Here is a 17616-nt window from a genome sequence, read left to right as displayed (position 1 = left end):
AACTCTTTTAATTGAAAGTAAAATTTCTTCTCGATTTTGGGCGGAAGCTGTTTCAACAGCTTGCTATATCATCAATAGAGTCTTCTTAAGATCTATTCTTCGAAAACCCCTTATGAGTTATTCAAAGAAAAGAAGCCTATTGTTTCATACTTTCATGTATTTGGTTGTAAATGTTTTATATTGAAAAATGCAAAAGATCGAGTTGGTAAGTTTGAAGAAAGATCGGATGAAGGTATCTTCCTTGGATATTCTACATCAAGCAAAGCTTACGAGTCTATAACAAGAAGAGCCGGTCGTAGAGGAGTCAATGAATGTCAAATTTCAAGACTCAACGCAAGATGAATCAAGTCAGACTCGTCAAGAAGAGTCTGAACCTGCTCCAGACCCTCCAAAGTCTACAACTCAAGAAGCATCTCAGACTCTGGAAATCCAGCATCAGGTTGTTAGTGAAGATCTAAATAAAGAAAGAGATCATCTACCAGACAAATCAACAAGTAACTGGAAGCATAAGTCCAGTCATCCCAAAGATCTTATAATTGGCGAAATTAATGAAGGAATTCGCACCAGATCCAAAAGGCGAGAAGAGTCAAGTGCTGTGGCACTCGTTTATGAAATTGAACCAAAGAGCATAGAAGAAGCTTTATCTGATGAAAGCTGGATTGAAGCTATGCAAGAAGAGCTTAGACAGTTCAGCATAAATGATGTTTGGGAATTGACATCCCAACCAAAAGGTAAAACTGTTATTGGAGCTAAATGGGTGTTCAGAAACAAGATGAACGAGAAAAGAAAAGTCGTACGAAATAAAGCAAGACTCGTGGCCAATGGATATACGCAAGAAGAAGGAATAGACTATGATGAGACTTACGCTCCAGTGGCAAGGTTAGAAGCTATTTGACTTTTACTTGCGTTTGCCTGTTATAAGAATTTCAGGTTATTCCAAATGGACGTCAAAAGTGCCTTCCTAAATGGATTTATCCATGAGGAAGTATATGTGGAACAACCACCAGGGTTTGAAGACCCAAAGAAGCCAGACTCGGTCTTGGGCCGAAAAGGCTTTGTATGGTTTAAAGCAAGCACCTCGGGCTTGGTACGACAGGTTAAGTAAGTTCCTAATACTAAATGGTTTTGTCAAAGGTAAAGTAGATACGACTTTATTTATCAAGAAGGAAAACAAAAGTTTATTACTTGTTCAAATATATGTGGATGATATTATTTTTGGATCCTCTAATGAAAGTCTCAGTGCAAGAAATTTTCAAAGTCTATGCGGGATGAGTTTGAAATGAGTATGATGGGAGAGTTAACATTCTTTCTTGGTCTTCAAGTAAAACAATTGAAGGAAGGTACTTTTATTTATCAAGAAAAATATGTTAATGATCTTGTCAAAAGGTTGGACTGGAGAAGTGTAAAAAGACCGACATACCGATGTCAAGTTCTTTGAAGATAGACAAAGATGAAGAAGGGAAGAAAGTTGATCAAAAGCTGTACATGAGCATTATTGGATCACTTCTTTATCTTACTGCCTCTAGACCTGATATTTTGTTGAGTGTTTGCATATGTGCTAGGTTTCAATCAGATCCTAGAGAATCTCATCTCAGTGCTGCGAAACGCATCATAAAATACGTCGCTTCATCATCAAGCATCGGTCTTTGGTATCCTAAGAAGGGAGACTTTAAACTTCTGGGATATTCAGACGCAGATCTGGCCGGTTGCAGAGTTGATAGAAAAAGCACTTCAGGAACTTGCCAGTTGCTTGGAAGCATAACAGTGTCTTGGTTTTCAAGGAAACAAAGTACTGTGTCTCTTTCAACAACAGAAGCAGAGTATGTAGCTCTTGGAAGCTGCTGTTCGCAAATTCTATGGATAAAACAACAGCTAAGAGATTTTGAAATCGAAGACTCATGCACGGAGATTAATTGCGACAACACCAGCGCTATCAACCTCACCAAAAATCCAATTCTCCACTCAAGAGCGAAGCATATAGAGATACGACATCACTTTATTAGAGATCATGTTCAAAATGGAGATGTTTCAATTCAATTTGTTGACTCAAAGAATCAACTGGCTGATATACTCACAAAGCCTTTGGAGAAAAATCAATTTGAGTCTATACGATCCAGACTTAACATTTTGAGGTATGAGGATATCAAAGTCTAAAGACTTTCAGACTCAGGCTTACAAGACTTTATCTACGATCTTGGCTCGACCTTCGGCCGTAAGTCTTTCTCTCTCTCAATCTTATCTTGAAAAGGTACGATCATCAGACTTGTTTAAATTGTTGCTATATTTAATTGACGTAAATATTGCATCGATTCATTTTCAAAAGGGAAGTTATTTTTGAAATAGCTATTTTTATGGATAAAGACAGTTATTTTGAAAAGGCATAATTTTATTTCCTTTGTGACGGTTCGTTTACTTTTCTTTTTAACCGAACGAACACTGTCGATTTCTCTTCACTTTTCTAATCACTTCTCTCTCAAAAACCCTAGAAAGCATCGATCCTCCATTCCCGTTTGTCTTCTTTGCTAAATCTTCAAAAAGTTGTCATCTTTTCTGGGAAAGTCAAGCGAGGAATCTTCCAAACACTGAGAAAGATGTCTTCTTCACGAAAGTCGTCAAGAATCGCAAGCAGGGGACCACAAAGAATGAGTGAGGGGCCTACGCACTTCGATTTTACTGAAGATGAAGTTACTCCAGATCAGCAACCGAGCCCACAACATTCTCAGCAGTGTCATTCTCCACCATCTAGTCCTCAAGGCGTTGTTAATCAGCATCAGGAAGAAATCGTCGAGGATGCAGACCTCGTAAGAGTTCAAAAGCCCGCTTTTATTTACAAGCTATATCGTGCTTTAAAAGGAATTCGTACTCCTTTGAACTATGTTGATGATTTTGTTAAAGAAAACGAATATAGGAACGAGTATATCTTTCTGCGAAAAATGGAAAGTTTGGGAATCGCTCGTAAAGGGGTGGCTGAGGAAACCCTTGCGAATATCCCAAGTGATCCTCGTGATCGGGGCCGAATCCACAGATGGGAATGACGATGACAATCTGTTCAATCTATTTCAACCGAAAATGGGTATTGCGGCTGAAATTCAAGGAAAAAGGGGAGATTTGTTCAGATCAAAGGAACAAAAAGATCTGTACTCAAAATTGCTTAAGCGTGGGGTAATAAACCCTAGGAGTGGACTTTGATTTTCTGGATGCTGTGAAAGTGAACTTGAGGGAAAAGTTCAGTTATCTACAACTTGAAAAGTTTTGCTCTGACTCAACTGAGGCCTATGCTGAATTGACTGCATATTTCTATTCGAATATGAGCTTTTTAGATGCGAATAGATTCTCCTTCAGCGTTAAAGAACAAGACTATGTTGTGGATATGAATATGCTGGCATACGTGTTAGAAGTTGAGAGAGGCAGATATCAACCAATCAAAGTTTCCATTGCTCGGGCCACACTTGAACTGGTGAAGGACAGGAGAACGGATGAGAAGATCACCTACTCAAGGATGAATGCATTTAACATCTTGCTTCACAAGATTCTGATTAATTGCCTTCGGCCGAAATCAACTTCCAAAATTGATGTTTCAAGCTCTGAGGCAAAGTTGATGTATGCCATCCTCTGTGGAAAGAAGTTTTCTCTCCCTCATACTGTTATGTTTCACATGTATAGAGCAGTGATGAAGGACAGAGGTCAACTTTCTTACCCAAGCCTTGTTACGAAGTTATTTAGACATCTGAATATTCAGCCTTCGCAAATCTTTTGTGTTCGATCATGCGATCATATGGTGGTAGGACTGAAAATGGTGACCAAAATGCGTATGAAGGAACTGAGCAAGGAATTGGAGAAATTCAAGGAGAAGACTCCTGCCAAATCTCATCAACTCTCTTCTACTGCTAAGAGAAAAGGGAAGGAGCCCATGGCTGCTCCATCAAAGAGAAGAAGAGCTCTCCTCGTTGAGGATGAAGATGATGATGAAGACATCACCATCTCTGCAATGGCTTTGAAGAACTTAAGTCGTCCTGTTCCTCAGAAAGAATCAGAACAAAAGACGAAAGAAGCAGAGGAGAAGGAAGAAGAAGAAAGAGAAGCAGAGCAAGAAGCAGAGAAAGAAAGACCTGAAGAAGAAAGAAGAGAAGAAGGAGAACCCGAGGAAATCTCTTCTCCACCCGTAGGCATGGAAATAGGGGAGATCGGGAGAAACGAGTGACGTCTTCATATCCGGATGCAAGTGAAGGAGTCGGTCGCTCGCTGCCCGACCCGAAGATGTTTATGCATCTCAATTTCCAGAGGAAGGTCATGAAGCTTCATCGCCAAACCTGCGAGATTATGTTGATCCACCATCGTCTGCTTTTACTCCAACAGATCGAGCAGAAGCAAGTACTCAGACTGATAATGGAGTAGATTTTCGCAGAATCATGGATATTCTTTTGGAGATGAAATGTCAGATTTATGCCTTGGGATGCGAAGTTCAAAGCTTGAAGAATGAAGGTCAAGCTTCTTCATGTTCATTGAATGAAAAGATGCAAGCCCTCTCTATTCAGAATCAGGCCAATGCCAAGAGTGAGGAGGTTGTACAGCTGAAGGAATACTTTAAAAGGCTGGAAGGCATTGTTCAGTCTATGGAAGATTTCCAGCTTGTCCGCGTTCCCAAGCAATCTTAACTTCATCTCATCCTTTTTAATGATGACAAAAAGGGGGAGAGATGCAAGATTTGATTCAAAAACTTTTCATTCATTAAACTTTTTGTTGGACTATTTTGAGGTTTATGGTTTGAACCTGTTTGACTTTGTTTTGTGTCTGGATAAGAATTGCCTAGACTTGGACTTGACTTGACTGCTTCTATTAATCAATATTGATATCTTATGAATGGCTTAATCATATACTGGACTAACCTATTTTCTGTGGTTGCAGATTTTAATGTTATTCTATTAGCCATTTATTTCTATAAGATATGCATATGTGTTTGAGAAATGTTTTGCAGGTCAAAGTTATCCAAATCTGCAGGAAGGTTTTGTCACCATAAAAAAGGGGGAGATTGTTGGAGAAATCCTCGTGAAGAGTTTTGAAGTTGACAAAACGTTTCCATCAATCTAGTCTGAAGGTTTGCAGACTCTGTTAGTTAAAGTCTGAAGACTTTCGGACAGCCAGACTCAAGACTCAAAGTCTATCCTCATTGACAGTCTCTAATCCGTTGAAGAAAGGTTATCCAGAACTGGATGTTTTGTTCAGGATTTAACCTTATCATCTGGAGAAGATCTCGTGGCTGAAGAAGACGTATCATAATCATTTGATTGATCAAGTTTGATTCAATGACTGAAGATTCGATGATTGTCTAAATATTATTGGAAGGTTCTACTTATGGAAACCGAGATCCTGATTGTATGGTCGAACATGATTGATGGGCTATCAACACGTTCCTTTAATAGCTCGAACAATCTTCCTAATTGATTCCGTCCAACGGGTAGATTGGAGGAATTCCTTTGGTAAGTGCCAACGGGTATGATGGCATAAAGGAGTATATAAGGAAGATGTTCTTAGTTGTTCGTGGAGTGCGCGATAGAAGAATTCCAAAGTCTGAAGCTCCTATTTGTTTAGATAAATCCTTTGAGCGAATACTTGTATACAAAAGAGAGTCTATATTTGTGAGAGACCTTGAGGAGGTGTGGTAGAACATCTACACTGTGGAATCAAGGCAAAACTGTGCTGTAACTTCTCTTTTGATTATAGTGAAATCCAGCCGGTGGGCTGTCAGTGCGGAAGAGTGGACGTAGGCTTGGATTAAGCCGAACCACTATAAATCCTGTGTTCAAATTTCTCTCTCTCTACCTTGATCGTATTTCAATTTGTTAAGAATTGCTTCCATATATCGATAAATTGTTTGTGCGCCTATTCACCCCCCCTCTAGGTGTTTATACTAGCAATATCAATCTTAATATTGAAGCTGAAGCTTTATGGCGTTGTGTGGAGATCTTTAACGAGACTTTTCCGGGCGGCAATGAGCCAAATTTATTTTCGTTACAGAGCCAAATTTAACGAGACTTACGAGCTGATTGTTTAGCAGGCCGTGCTCATTGCTTAATGCCTCTAGTTACTTAGCTTGGTAGCCGCTTTTCTTGGCACTTAATGTGTAATTTTGGTAAATCTGATAACAAGCAACCAAACATAACGGTGCATTTTTTGATCAATTTGCTGCATTTAACGTTGATTCAAAGTTCTTCCGTTTTCATTTATCAGACTAGTAGACTGGTAGGGTTATACTCGACATTCAATAAGAGTCTTGCACAAAGGTTTGTTAAACAATTCGAGCGATAGGTCTTTATAAATGCCGATTCAGTATTCTTGCATATTGCTGTTGTTTTCTTCACGATCTTGCGGGCCGGTCCTTACATTGTCTTTTCGGGCTTGTGAATGATTACTTTTGGAGATATTTTAGCAAGACCTATAAAATGGATCGGCCTCTCTCAAAGTCATTAGATCAATATCATTTGGATTAAGATTGACCTATAGGCCGAACTGATATGCATCCATTATGGGCCAATTGGTCATCGGCTTTGCAAACGCCAGCTTTTACTTTGTTTCTCAGAAAAAAGGTACCATAAATATTATTAATTTGTGTGGTACTCATTTCAATATCTTAACTTCTTTTTTTCGATCACCTAAACATCACATCAGTGAAATTTCCCAACTTATTCCCACGGTTTACCATACATGACTTTTTTTTTTTCCAGATAAAAAATATGAAGTCCAACATGGACAAAGGGGCAAGACAAAGTGACACTTTGATCAGAGAAAAACTCTCTCTCTCTCTCTCTCTCTCCACACGCCAGGGGCGATCCTCGCTCGTCTTCAGAAAACCTCGGCACTTTCGCAACTTGAAATTCGAAAACTTCATCAGTAAAGCAAATCGTGAGGTATTCACAGTAAAGCACTTGTTCAGCATGATTTGCTGACAAATACCATTATGAGATGATACAGAGGGCGATGGCAGGAAGAAAGAAGGAAAGAAAACGATACAGGTTTTGTTGGCATTAGAATAGAGGGCGATGGCGTAAGTTCATTTGCTTTACTATGAAAACTTGGTGGGGGAAAACGTCAGAACAATTTCTTCACTTTGAAAACTTTATCTCTCGCTCACTCCGTGTCATCTTATTTTACTGTCCGTTGCATATTTCGTCAAGTAAATTTTCCCCAATTTGAGGAATTGGGGCTGGGATTATAAGCAATTTTGCTCCGATCTGTTAATTTGGGGCAAATGTTGTAATAAACGATGTCAATTAGAAGCAATTTTACTGACTTTATGTTGCCCATGAGGCATATCAGACGGTTTATATTAAATATTGTCATATCGGATTTTCAAGCCATGTAAATTGTCAATTGAAATGATCGATTTTTTTAAAAATCAAAATGGCACTCAAAGAATTGTTAAAAGAAATTTTGGTAATAAGTGAGCGCTACTCTCACAAATCCTTACACCAATATTATTCAGAGTAGGATTGACCTACAACCCAACTGTTATGCATTTATTCCGTGCCAAACCTGGGAGTGGCGAAAATTATGATTAGGTGAGGGCAGAGACTTGTTGGGACTCGCCTTCAAGCTACACGACTCCATCGCTTTCCTTCTCTTCTTCTTCCCAAAATCAACGTAGGTATCAAGACCAATTGCCTCCTTGAGTTTGAACCCACCACCTAATGCTTTTCTTGGGGATCCCATCTTGCCTTCTTCGCTTACACCTTCATTACACAATTTAGAGAAATCCTAGAGTGAGTTTATCGAGCTAGAGAAAGAATCATATGTTCATTATTAACTAAGTGATCTTTCTCGCAATAAGAAAATAAGAAGAAGAAAAAAGAATGATGGTGATACGTATTACCAGGGGCATCGGGAACATGTTGAGCAGGAAGCAAAGAGGCACTCGTTGGTGAAGGCAATAGATCCATCATGATGAGCAGATATGCCACCACTGCTATCGCCACCCACTCTCTCTCGACAATGTTCTTTTTCACCATCGCTCTCGGACCAGCCAAGATCACATAACAATCACACTATGAGAGTGGCAATGATGAGCAACAAATCATAGGCAAAGTTCGAAAGTTAAAGGACTGGATGGCTTGAATATATAATGTAGCGAGCTTCTTTAGCCCATGAAGAAAGATGGCTTTGTGGAATTCATGGTTTGATCAAACTCGTTCATCTCTTGACTCTAAGTCTACAATAGAGCCATAATTCTAATGCATTGGGGCCCATCCAAAATTTTGGGAGGCTTCCTTGTCCTTGCCCTCAAAATTCAGTTGGTTTCTCGGATTTGAGCAACCATTTGTGGTCTACTCCATCATTGACTTCACCTCCCTCATGATGACCACGCAAGGTAGTGGTCATGGATTTGTAGAAAATCTCTTCATAAGATCATTGAAAGCATAATGACATATCAATAAATTAGAAGATATCCGTTTTTGTAAAATTTCATGTTTCAGCGGTTGGTTAATTAAATTGTCTGAAGGGAATTGACGATTATGCATTTGAAACAGGAACAATGCAAGAACAAGAACATTCAAAAGTGCCTCCAATCTCTCCACCAATCAGTCCAGCCAAGACTCGACCAATCCACAATCTTCGCCAAGAGTGCCTCCAATCTCTCCACCAATCAGTCCACCCAAAACCCAACCAATCCACAGTCTTCACCAAGGTCATGCTTCTCTCTCTAGCTCATATAAAAAACGCTAACACACAAAGCAGGTATAGAGCAATCAAACCTGTTTGTTTTTGCAGACATTACAAATGAGAGAGATCTTGGGTTTTCTCTTTCTAGATATTCATGTTGAGAAAATGTTCCGGATGAAATGGAATAATAACGGTTGAGAATTGGCAAGACTTGCTGTTTCTTTTCTTTTCGCTGTTCAAGGAAGTCCATGTCGTGAACAGAAGATGGAGGAGGTAGAGAAGGCCAGAGAGGAGCTAAACGATGTATTCAAGATTGTTGTCGGTCAACCAAAAGTGCCAATCAATATGTAATTTGTACTCGAATCGTGATTACTCCCTACTTTTTGCCTCTCTTAGCCTTTTCTTTAGCTACCTCGCATCCTATATTCGAGCTATCCTACGGTCCAATGATGATTTAACCTTATAATTATCATCGCCTTGGAGAAGGTGTTAGAATTGTTCGCTATGTTAGCTTCACGAGCCGTGTGCGGAGGATGATGAGTATGAAAAGAATATCACTATTCTACTGAGCAAGTGGCCGATATCTTGATATGCACGGGACATGTCTCGTCAAATCTAAAGTTTGTTGAAAATTTGGGTTTTGAAAAAGATTAGCGTGCAAAAGATCATCTTAACTTTTGATGACCGAACTCAGCGTATGATTTGGGATCATGGTCGTGTTGACTTGGGTAACAAAAAGCTTTGCCTATCAATGGATTATGGATTGGACATCCTTCGACCCCTTTGAAAATAAAGACATAAGCTTTTTCCATGCTGTCAATTTGGATTGTTACGTGATATTTAACCAGTTTCACATGCATTATAGAAAGTTGCAACCCAGACATGAGACATGTGACAAGACCACTCAACTCAAAAGAATTTGCTTAACATGAGGTAATAATAATAATAATAATAATAATAATAGTAGCTCTAACTTGGAAAAAAAAGAAAACTAGTTTTTGCGTAGAATCATGAACTTACCTAAAACTGACTGAGTTGCTTTCGTGCCGGTTTCAAGAGGACTCTTTTCAATACATGATTCCAATTTTTCATAATTGCGACTTAAAGGGTTGGTTTTACCTTCCGACGTTGGAACCTAGCACTTTTAGTAGAGAAAATTATATCATCATATTGGGGAATGTCGCTCCAAATGGGCCAAGGTAAGCAGAACTGGCCCATTGACAGGAAAAGAGCTTAGGTTTCAAAGTGCAAATGGGTATAGAGCAATCAATCCTGTTTGTTTTTACGGACATTACAAATGAGAGAGCTCTTGGGTTTTCTTTTTTAAAATAGGGTTAATATCACAAAAAATCCCAAATTAGTATACTTGTAACAAATTTACTATAAGCTAATTAAACCCCAAATTGATATACCTTTAACAAATTTACCCCAAACAGGTATACTTATGAAAAATTTACTATCTATTATTCCATTAAATTTTATTGTCAAAATGCTGAGTTTGATAATATGTGATAGTTGACTGGTGTACTAATTTGAGATTTTACTTTTCATTTGCCATAGTTGACTGGTTTTCCAATTAAAAATGGTATTCTCTGTTTGTCACAGTTGTACCAACTTTGTGGTTTTTTGTGATACTAATCCAATACTAGTTTTGTGTTTTTGGAGGTAAAAAAAATTAATTTAGGATAAATTTATCACAATTATATTACTTTAGAGTTTTTAATGGTCATTTAGGGTAAATTATCACAAGTGTACCAATTTTAGATTTTTTATGGCTAAAAAATTAGTTTGGAATAAATTTGTCACGGATGTATTAATTTTGGATTTTTCATAATATTAACCCTTTTAAATATTCATGTTGATAAGATGTTTTAGATGAAATAGAATAATAATGGTTGAGAATTGGCAAGATTTGCTGTTTCTTTTGTTTTCCATGTTCAAAGAAGCCCCTGCTGTGAGCAAAAGGAGTAAGTAAAGGCCAGAGAGGAGGAGTTAAATGATCTATTAAAGAGTGCCATCAGTTAGCCAAAAGTGCTAGTCGATATGTAATTTGTATTTGTATTGCGATTACTCCATACTTTTAGCCTTTTATTTAGCTACCTTTTGTCGAGGAATTGGAGTTGGGATTATAAGCAATTGCACTAGTTTGTTAATTTGGGTCAAACATTGTTATAGACGATGTCATTTAGAAGTATTGTACTGACTTTACTTAGCCAATGAGGCATGTTAGACGGTTTATATTTAATATTTTCATGTTGGATTTTCCGGTCATGCAAATTGCTTTTGAAGTGATTGATTTTTTTTTTTAATAAGCAAAATGGCACCCAAGTAATAAGAAAAACAAGGTTATGGCTAGGGGTAAGCATTGGTCCAGGGTCCACCTTGGACCGACCCTGGGTTGGCCCAACCCAGCCAGTCTTGGTCCGGTTCCTAAGAAGATTGGGTTGGTCCTTAGTCCTAGGATTCCTAAACTAACACTGTGCAGATTGGACCTCGGTCCTAAGAGTTTAGGGTCGATTCAACCCGATCCAACCCTAACTATATATATGTATATATTATGTGTGTGTGTCTATATATATATATATATATATATATATATATATATTTACATATTAAACAGCTCTTTAAAGTATATTATTTATAATTTATTTATATAAAGAAAATTTTAAAATAAATGGCGTGAACAATATTAAACAGCTCTTTAAAGTAATTTTACATTGTTCTTTAATAACTTATATTTTAATGTTTTTTACGGTGTCTATAGTCATAATTTACGAAGGAGGAAAATATTTTTGTGAAGAATTCTCATGGTGTCCAAAAATGCATAAACAGCTCCTTACGGTGTCCTCATTTAGTACTCATTCGCTTCTATCTTATTTGTCTTCTTAGTCTTCAATTTGCCAAAATTGAAAGAAATAACTTCTCTACTCACCACTCGACACTCGCCTCGCTCGCTTTGGGTCACTCATGCCGCTCATCGCTTGATGCTCGCTTGGCTTATTGCTCCCTACTCAATACTCAATACTCACTCTGTTCGACACTCGCCCTACTCGACCCTCAGTGCTTGCCTTTCTTAGCTGACCTTGCTTGTCATCTAACCCATTGGGTTGGTTTGGTCCTCAGTTGCCCTTTCAAGGAGTAAAAACAAATGAAATAAAAAAATTATTAGTTGGTCCCGGGTTGACCCTGAAATCGGACTGAATCCATTGGGTTAGTTCAGTCCTTAATCACTTTTCCAAGGAGTACAACAAATGAAATAAAAAATTATTGGTTGATCCTGGGTTGATCTTGGAATTGGACCGAATCCACTAGGTCGGTCCAGTTCTCGATCCCAGCTCAATAAGGTTGGTTCTCGATCCTAAAAATTGAGGACCAGCACTGTACGGTTTGATCCTAAGGTTGGGGGGTGGACCGGTCCAACCCGGACCATGCTCACCCCTAGTTATGGCACTAAGTAAGACGCTCACAAAATCCTTAGATCAATATTATTTAGATTGACCTACTGTTATGTATCTATTATGGGTGAAATAATCCTTGGTATAGTGGAGGAGGTGGGATCAGCATAAACTGTCTTCGCTTAAAATTGCGAAGCGGTGAGGGCGGAGTCATCTTGGAATCGCCCTCAGGCTACGTGACTCTATGGCTTTCTTCCCCTTCTTCTTCCCGAAATCAACGTAGGAATCAAGGCCTATGCCCCCTTGAGTTTGAACCCACCACCTAATGCTTTTCTTGGGGATCCTGTCTTGCCTTCTTCTCTTACACCTTCATCACACAATTTAGAGAAATCCTAGAATGAGTCTATCGAGTTGGAGAAAGAATCATATGTTCATTATTAACTAATGCAAACTTTCTCACCATAAGGAAATAAGAAAGAAGAAAAAAGAATGATAGTGATACATAGTACCAGGGGCATCAGGAACATGATGAGTAGGAAGCAAAGAGGCACTCGTTGGTGAAGGCAATAAATCCACCATGATGAGCAGATTTGCTGCCACTGCTATCACCACCCACTCTCTCTCGACAGTGTTCTTTTTCATCATCGCTCTTGAACCAGGCAAGATCACAATGCAATCACACTACGAGAGTGGCAATGATGAACATCGGATCATAGGCAAAGTTCGAAAGTTGAAGGACTGGATGGCTTGAATGTATAATGTAGCGAGCTTCTTTAGCCCATCAAGAAAGATGGCTTTGTGGAATTCATCTGATTGAATTCGTTCTTCTCTTGACTCTAAGTCTACAACAGGGCCATAATTCTATGTATTGGGGACCCATCCAAACTTTTGGGAGGCTTCTTCGTCCGTGCCCTCAAAATTTAGTCAGTCTCTTGGATTGTGGTCTATTCCATCATTGATTTCATCTCCCTTGTGATGACCATGCAAGCTAGCGGTCAAGAATTCGTAGAAAATCTCTTCATGAGATCATTGAAAGCATAATAATAAATCAATAAATCAAAATACTTCTATTTTTGTAAATTTTCACATTTTGATGGCTGGTTGCTTACATTGTCTAAAAGGAATCAATGATTGTGCATTTGAAAAAAGAAAAAGAGTAAGATCGAGAACGTTTGGAAGTGCCCTAAATCTCTCTACCAATAGGTCCAGGCAGAACCCGACCAATTGACAATCTCCACCAAGGTCATTCTTTTCTCTTTAGCTCATATTGAAAACACTAACACACCAAATTAGTATAAAAGCAATCGGTCCTATTTGTTTTGGTGGACATTACAAATGAGAGAGCTCTTGGGTTTTCTTTTTAAATATTTATTATGCTAAACTTTCTAACAATTGAGGAGCTCCAAGGCCCCTCAGGCTTGCTCTTGGGCGAACGTAGCCCGACTTGCTGCCAAGGGATATGAGCTCTCGTATGTTCCGCCTACCTTTGCGGATAATGTTTCGGCTGTCAACCTTGCTGATGAAGTGCTTGAAGCGGTGGATCCCAAATTGCATGAATGCCTTGTTGGGTACTATGTGGGGAGGAGGCTCTCGTTTTAGCTCACAGAGAACTCTCTCAAGTATAGTTGGGGGCAGAAACTTGTTGAGATTATGGCCAATGATCAGGGCTTTTATTTCTTCCATATTCCTGACCCGATTTTCCGAAGGAAGATCTTGGAGGATGGCCCTCTAACTGTGGTGAGTGTGTCGCTTATTCTACAATAATGGAAGCCATTGTTAGAATTGAAGAAAGTTAAGCAAACCTCGGTGCCGGTCTGGATAAGATTGAAGAACCTTCCTTTTGATCTTTGGTGGGCGTCGGTGATTAGTGCCATCACGAGTGCCGTTAGCAAACCCTTTTATGTGGACCAATGCACGGAACAAATGAGGATGATTTTTTTCGCAAGAGTGTGTGTTGAGATCAAAGCCAACCAACCAAGGGTTTCCTCTGTGAATGTGACCTTGCCTGGGGTTGTTTGATCGATTGCTATCGAGTATGAGTGGAGACCACTTAAGTGCAACAAATGTGGCTTGTTCGAACACTGCTATGTGAATTCCCTTGCTGTCCCAACTTTGGTGGTTGATGCACGGCAAAAACAGGCTGCACCCGCCCCTCTTGTTGCAGCCCAACTCCTCGCTTCTGCTCCGGTGGTGGCGGAAGGTTCTCAAGAGGCTGGAAAGGATTGGAAGTAGGTCAAGGGGAAGAAAAAGAAGCCTCCCCTGCCAAGGGAAGTTGCATCTGCCCTTTTGGTTAGCTTCGGAGATCAGGGTTGTGTCCTCAAGCAAAAGGCTGCTGTGGTCAAGAGGAGTTTGCCTTTTACGTCAACTCTCAATGCCTAGAGAGCACTGCAAATCCTTACCAGGACGGATACTTATGTTCCCACTACTGAAGAGGAGTCCTTTAGCCCTATTGAAGCTTCCTAGGAGCCGATTAGTGCTAAGGAGCCAGAGGACTCCGCCGATCGAATTGAGACCTTAGATGAGGACTTGCTGTCCCCTAGTCCTTCTCCGAGAGCTTCTCTAGTTGCTACGGTTGTTGAGTCTATCCAGGACAAGTTGCTGGCTCTTGATCCTCAACCACCCCTCCCTCAGTTCCAGCGGCTCCACCTACCTCTAGGCGCAAGCCTCCAAAAAGGAGGTAACCCTTGGTCTCTTTTCTTTCTTTGTATATATTTACATAATGTTGTTGGAATGTTAGGGGCCTTGTTGGCCCCACTAGGCAGGCTGAGATTCGTAACCTGGTCTTTTCACATCGGTTGTCTTTGGTTGGTTTACTGGAAACTAAGGTGCCGGAGAATCTGTTTAGCTCCATTTCTAGAAGTTTGTTGAGGAATTGAGCTTGGATTACAAATTATGAATTATCCCCTAGGGGCAGGATTTAGATTGGTTGGGACCCTTTATAGGTTAGCTTTGAAGCTTTTTTTTTGTCTCTAGTCAGGCGGTGTATGGATACCTCTGATGGTTAGAATTTGGAGTGGTTTGCTGCGTGTCTGTTATTTATGGAGAACACACTTTTACCCTCCGGAGATCTCTGTGGGAGGATCTTATCTCTAGAAGTGTCGCTTTGCAAAATTCTGCTTGGCTAGTGATTGGGGATTTTAATGCTATAAAAGACCCTTCTGACTAGGTAGGTGGCTCGAATGCTTGGATCTCGTGCTTTGACGATTTTAGTCAGTGTTTGGCCCAAGCAGAGCTTGAAGACTTGAGGTATGTTGGCTTCAGATACACTTGGACAACTTCAATGGGTGCTGCTAGGAAAGCGAGGAAGATTAATAGAGTCCTAGTGAACTGTCGCTGGAGCCTTTCTTTCTCTTACTCGGAAGCATCTTTTCTAGCCCCGGGCATCTCAGATCACTCGCCTATGGTGGTCAAGGTGCTCAACCCGACTCCTCGGAGGAAGTCCTTTTAAGTTTTTTGACTTTTGGATGAAACATCCGGATTTCAATGATATTGTTTTCGCAGGTTTAGGAGGCTCCTGAGGAAAGAGTGCCTATGTTCAGACTTGTTTGTAAACTCAAAGCTCTCAAGGTTCATCTAAAGCTTCTTAACAGAGAGTCTTTCTTTGATATCTTTACCAAGATAGCAGATGCGAGGATGGCCTTGGAGGCCACTCAGGCGGATTTACAACGGGATCCTACTTCTGTTGATCTTGTTGAGTTGGAGAAAGAATAGTGACAGGTTTTTACTAACCTACAATCCTTTGAGGAGTCTTTCTTTAGGTAGAAATCAAGAGTCAGGTGGCTTAATGAGGGAGACCGAAATACAAAGTTCTTCCATCAGTATGTCAACATGAGGCAATTGAGGAACAAAATCCTCTTAGTCCAGGACTGTTCGGGGAACCTTATCACTGAGCCGATCTTGGTGCAGTGGAGATTTGTTGAGTACTTTCAAGATCTTCTAACATCGCAGGTAGAGCTTGATAGGCCTTCGATTGAGGAGATTCGGGAGGTCATCCAGCATCCGCTCTCGGCCGAACAGGTTAGCTTCCTTAGCCGATCGGTCATGGAATTGGAGGTTCGTGATAACTTATTCTCCTTAGCTAGGGGTAAGACTCTAGGCCCAGACGGCTTTACAGTTGAATTCTTCAAGGAGAATCGGGAAATAGTTGGCCATTTGGTTACAATAGCTGTTATGGACTTCTTCACCACTGGCGGGCATTTGAGGGAGATAATAACACTATTTTGGTGCTGGTGCCAAAAGTGCTGAATGCGACCTCAGTGGATGATTACAGGCTAATTGTTTGCTGCAACACTATTTATAAGTGCATTACCAAGTTGTTGTCCAATCGGGTTGCTTCAGTTTTGAAAAGCGTGATTAGTCCTTTTCAAAGCGCGTTTGTGAAGGGCATGTGTAATGGAGATAATATCTTATTGGCCTAGGAGCTTTTCTCCAGATTCCACCTTTGGCCATACTTGCTTAGGTGTGCGATTAAGGTGGATTTTAGGAAAGCTTACAACACGGTTGATCGGGACTTTCTTGAGAGGGTTCTCTTGGCTTTTGGATTTCCTGAGTTTGTGGTTCACCTTATTATGACATGTGTGCGCACTCCTAAATTCTCAATTGCACTAAATGGAGAGCTTCACGGATTCTTTGTGAGTGGTCGCGGCCTTTGTCAAGGTGATCCTATCTCTCCCTATCTATTTACTTTGGTTATGGAGGTGCTTTCAGGGATCTTAATTAGGTGCTCCTCAAAGCTAGAGTTTAAGTTCTTCTGTAAGTGCAAGTTAACAAATCTCTCACATCTATTCTTTGTGGACGATGTCTTTTTTTTTTTGCGAGGCGGACTTACCTTTGGTGGCCCTCCTCAAAGAAGGCCTCCAAACCTTCTCCTCCTGGAGTGGCTTGCGGCCAAATGCTACTAAGAGTGAAGTATTCATTGTGGGAGGCACGTCTACCTTAAGGAATCATATTCTCTCTGAGTTTGGGTTCCCTGAAGGTAACTTGCCAATTCGGTATCTAGGAGTTCCTATTATTACCTCAAAACTCAAAAAGGCCGACTGTTGCACTCTCGTTAGCAAAATTACAAGAATGGTTCAATCTTGGACTCACTGCTTCCTTTCTCTAGCTGGCTGTCTACAACTTATTAGCTTAGTTCTTCATACTATCCAAACCTATTGGGCGAGTGTTTTCATGCTTCCTATAGCTGTGTTGGACTAGATTGAGAAAATCCTCAGACAATTCCTGTGGAAATGCCTGGAATTGGGTAGAGTAGGTGCCAAGGTGGCTTGGGAGGATGTGTGTCTTCCTATGAAGGAAGGAGGAATTGGTATCCGGAGACTCCGAGATTGCAACAGGGCTGCCATGCTGAAGCACATTTGGCTCCTATCCTTGGATAAAGAGGCCTTGTGGTGCAAATGGATTCACTCCACGTTTTTAAAGGAGAGGAACTTTTGGGTTGCCAAGAAGCCAGCTATTTGCTCCCGGGCTTGGAATAAACTCTTAAGTCTCATGAGCGAATTTCCGAATGCCTTCTCCTAGAGGATTGGTGATGGCCACTCGGAATCGCTTTGGTTTGACAACTGGCACC

The 17616-nt window shown here is 40.3% G+C and overlaps 1 protein-coding gene across 1 annotated transcript; it reads right to left on the bottom strand.

The window, feature by feature from the left end:
- Positions 1-7506: 7506 nt before the first annotated feature.
- LOC108956046 (hypothetical protein) lies at positions 7507-8063 on the bottom strand. The gene is made up of 2 exons (XM_018864999.2): positions 7868-8063; positions 7507-7727 (listed from the first exon to the last, which is right to left on the bottom strand). Exons 1-2 carry the CDS (start codon positions 8001-8003, stop codon positions 7507-7509), a joined length of 357 nt encoding a protein of 118 aa, XP_018720544.1. The 5' UTR covers positions 8004-8063.
- Positions 8064-17616: the final 9553 nt, after the last annotated feature.

Source organism: Eucalyptus grandis, chromosome 2 (genome assembly GCF_016545825.1).
Source record: "Eucalyptus grandis isolate ANBG69807.140 chromosome 2, ASM1654582v1, whole genome shotgun sequence".
NCBI classification, from domain to species: Eukaryota; Viridiplantae; Streptophyta; class Magnoliopsida; order Myrtales; family Myrtaceae; genus Eucalyptus; species Eucalyptus grandis.
This window is presented reverse-complemented; position numbering and strand designations above follow the sequence as displayed.

What these genes read in the sequence shown, in the direction of transcription:
- LOC108956046 (XM_018864999.2), bottom strand. Translation starts at nt 8,003, where the DNA reads ATGGTGAAAAAGAACATTGTCGAGAGAGAGTGGGTGGCGATAGCAGTG. An exon ending in ACATGTTCCCGATGCCCCTG is followed by an intron (nt 7,728 to 7,867) that starts GTAATACGTATC and finishes TGTGTAATGAAG; the next exon opens with GTGTAAGCGAAGAAGGCAAG.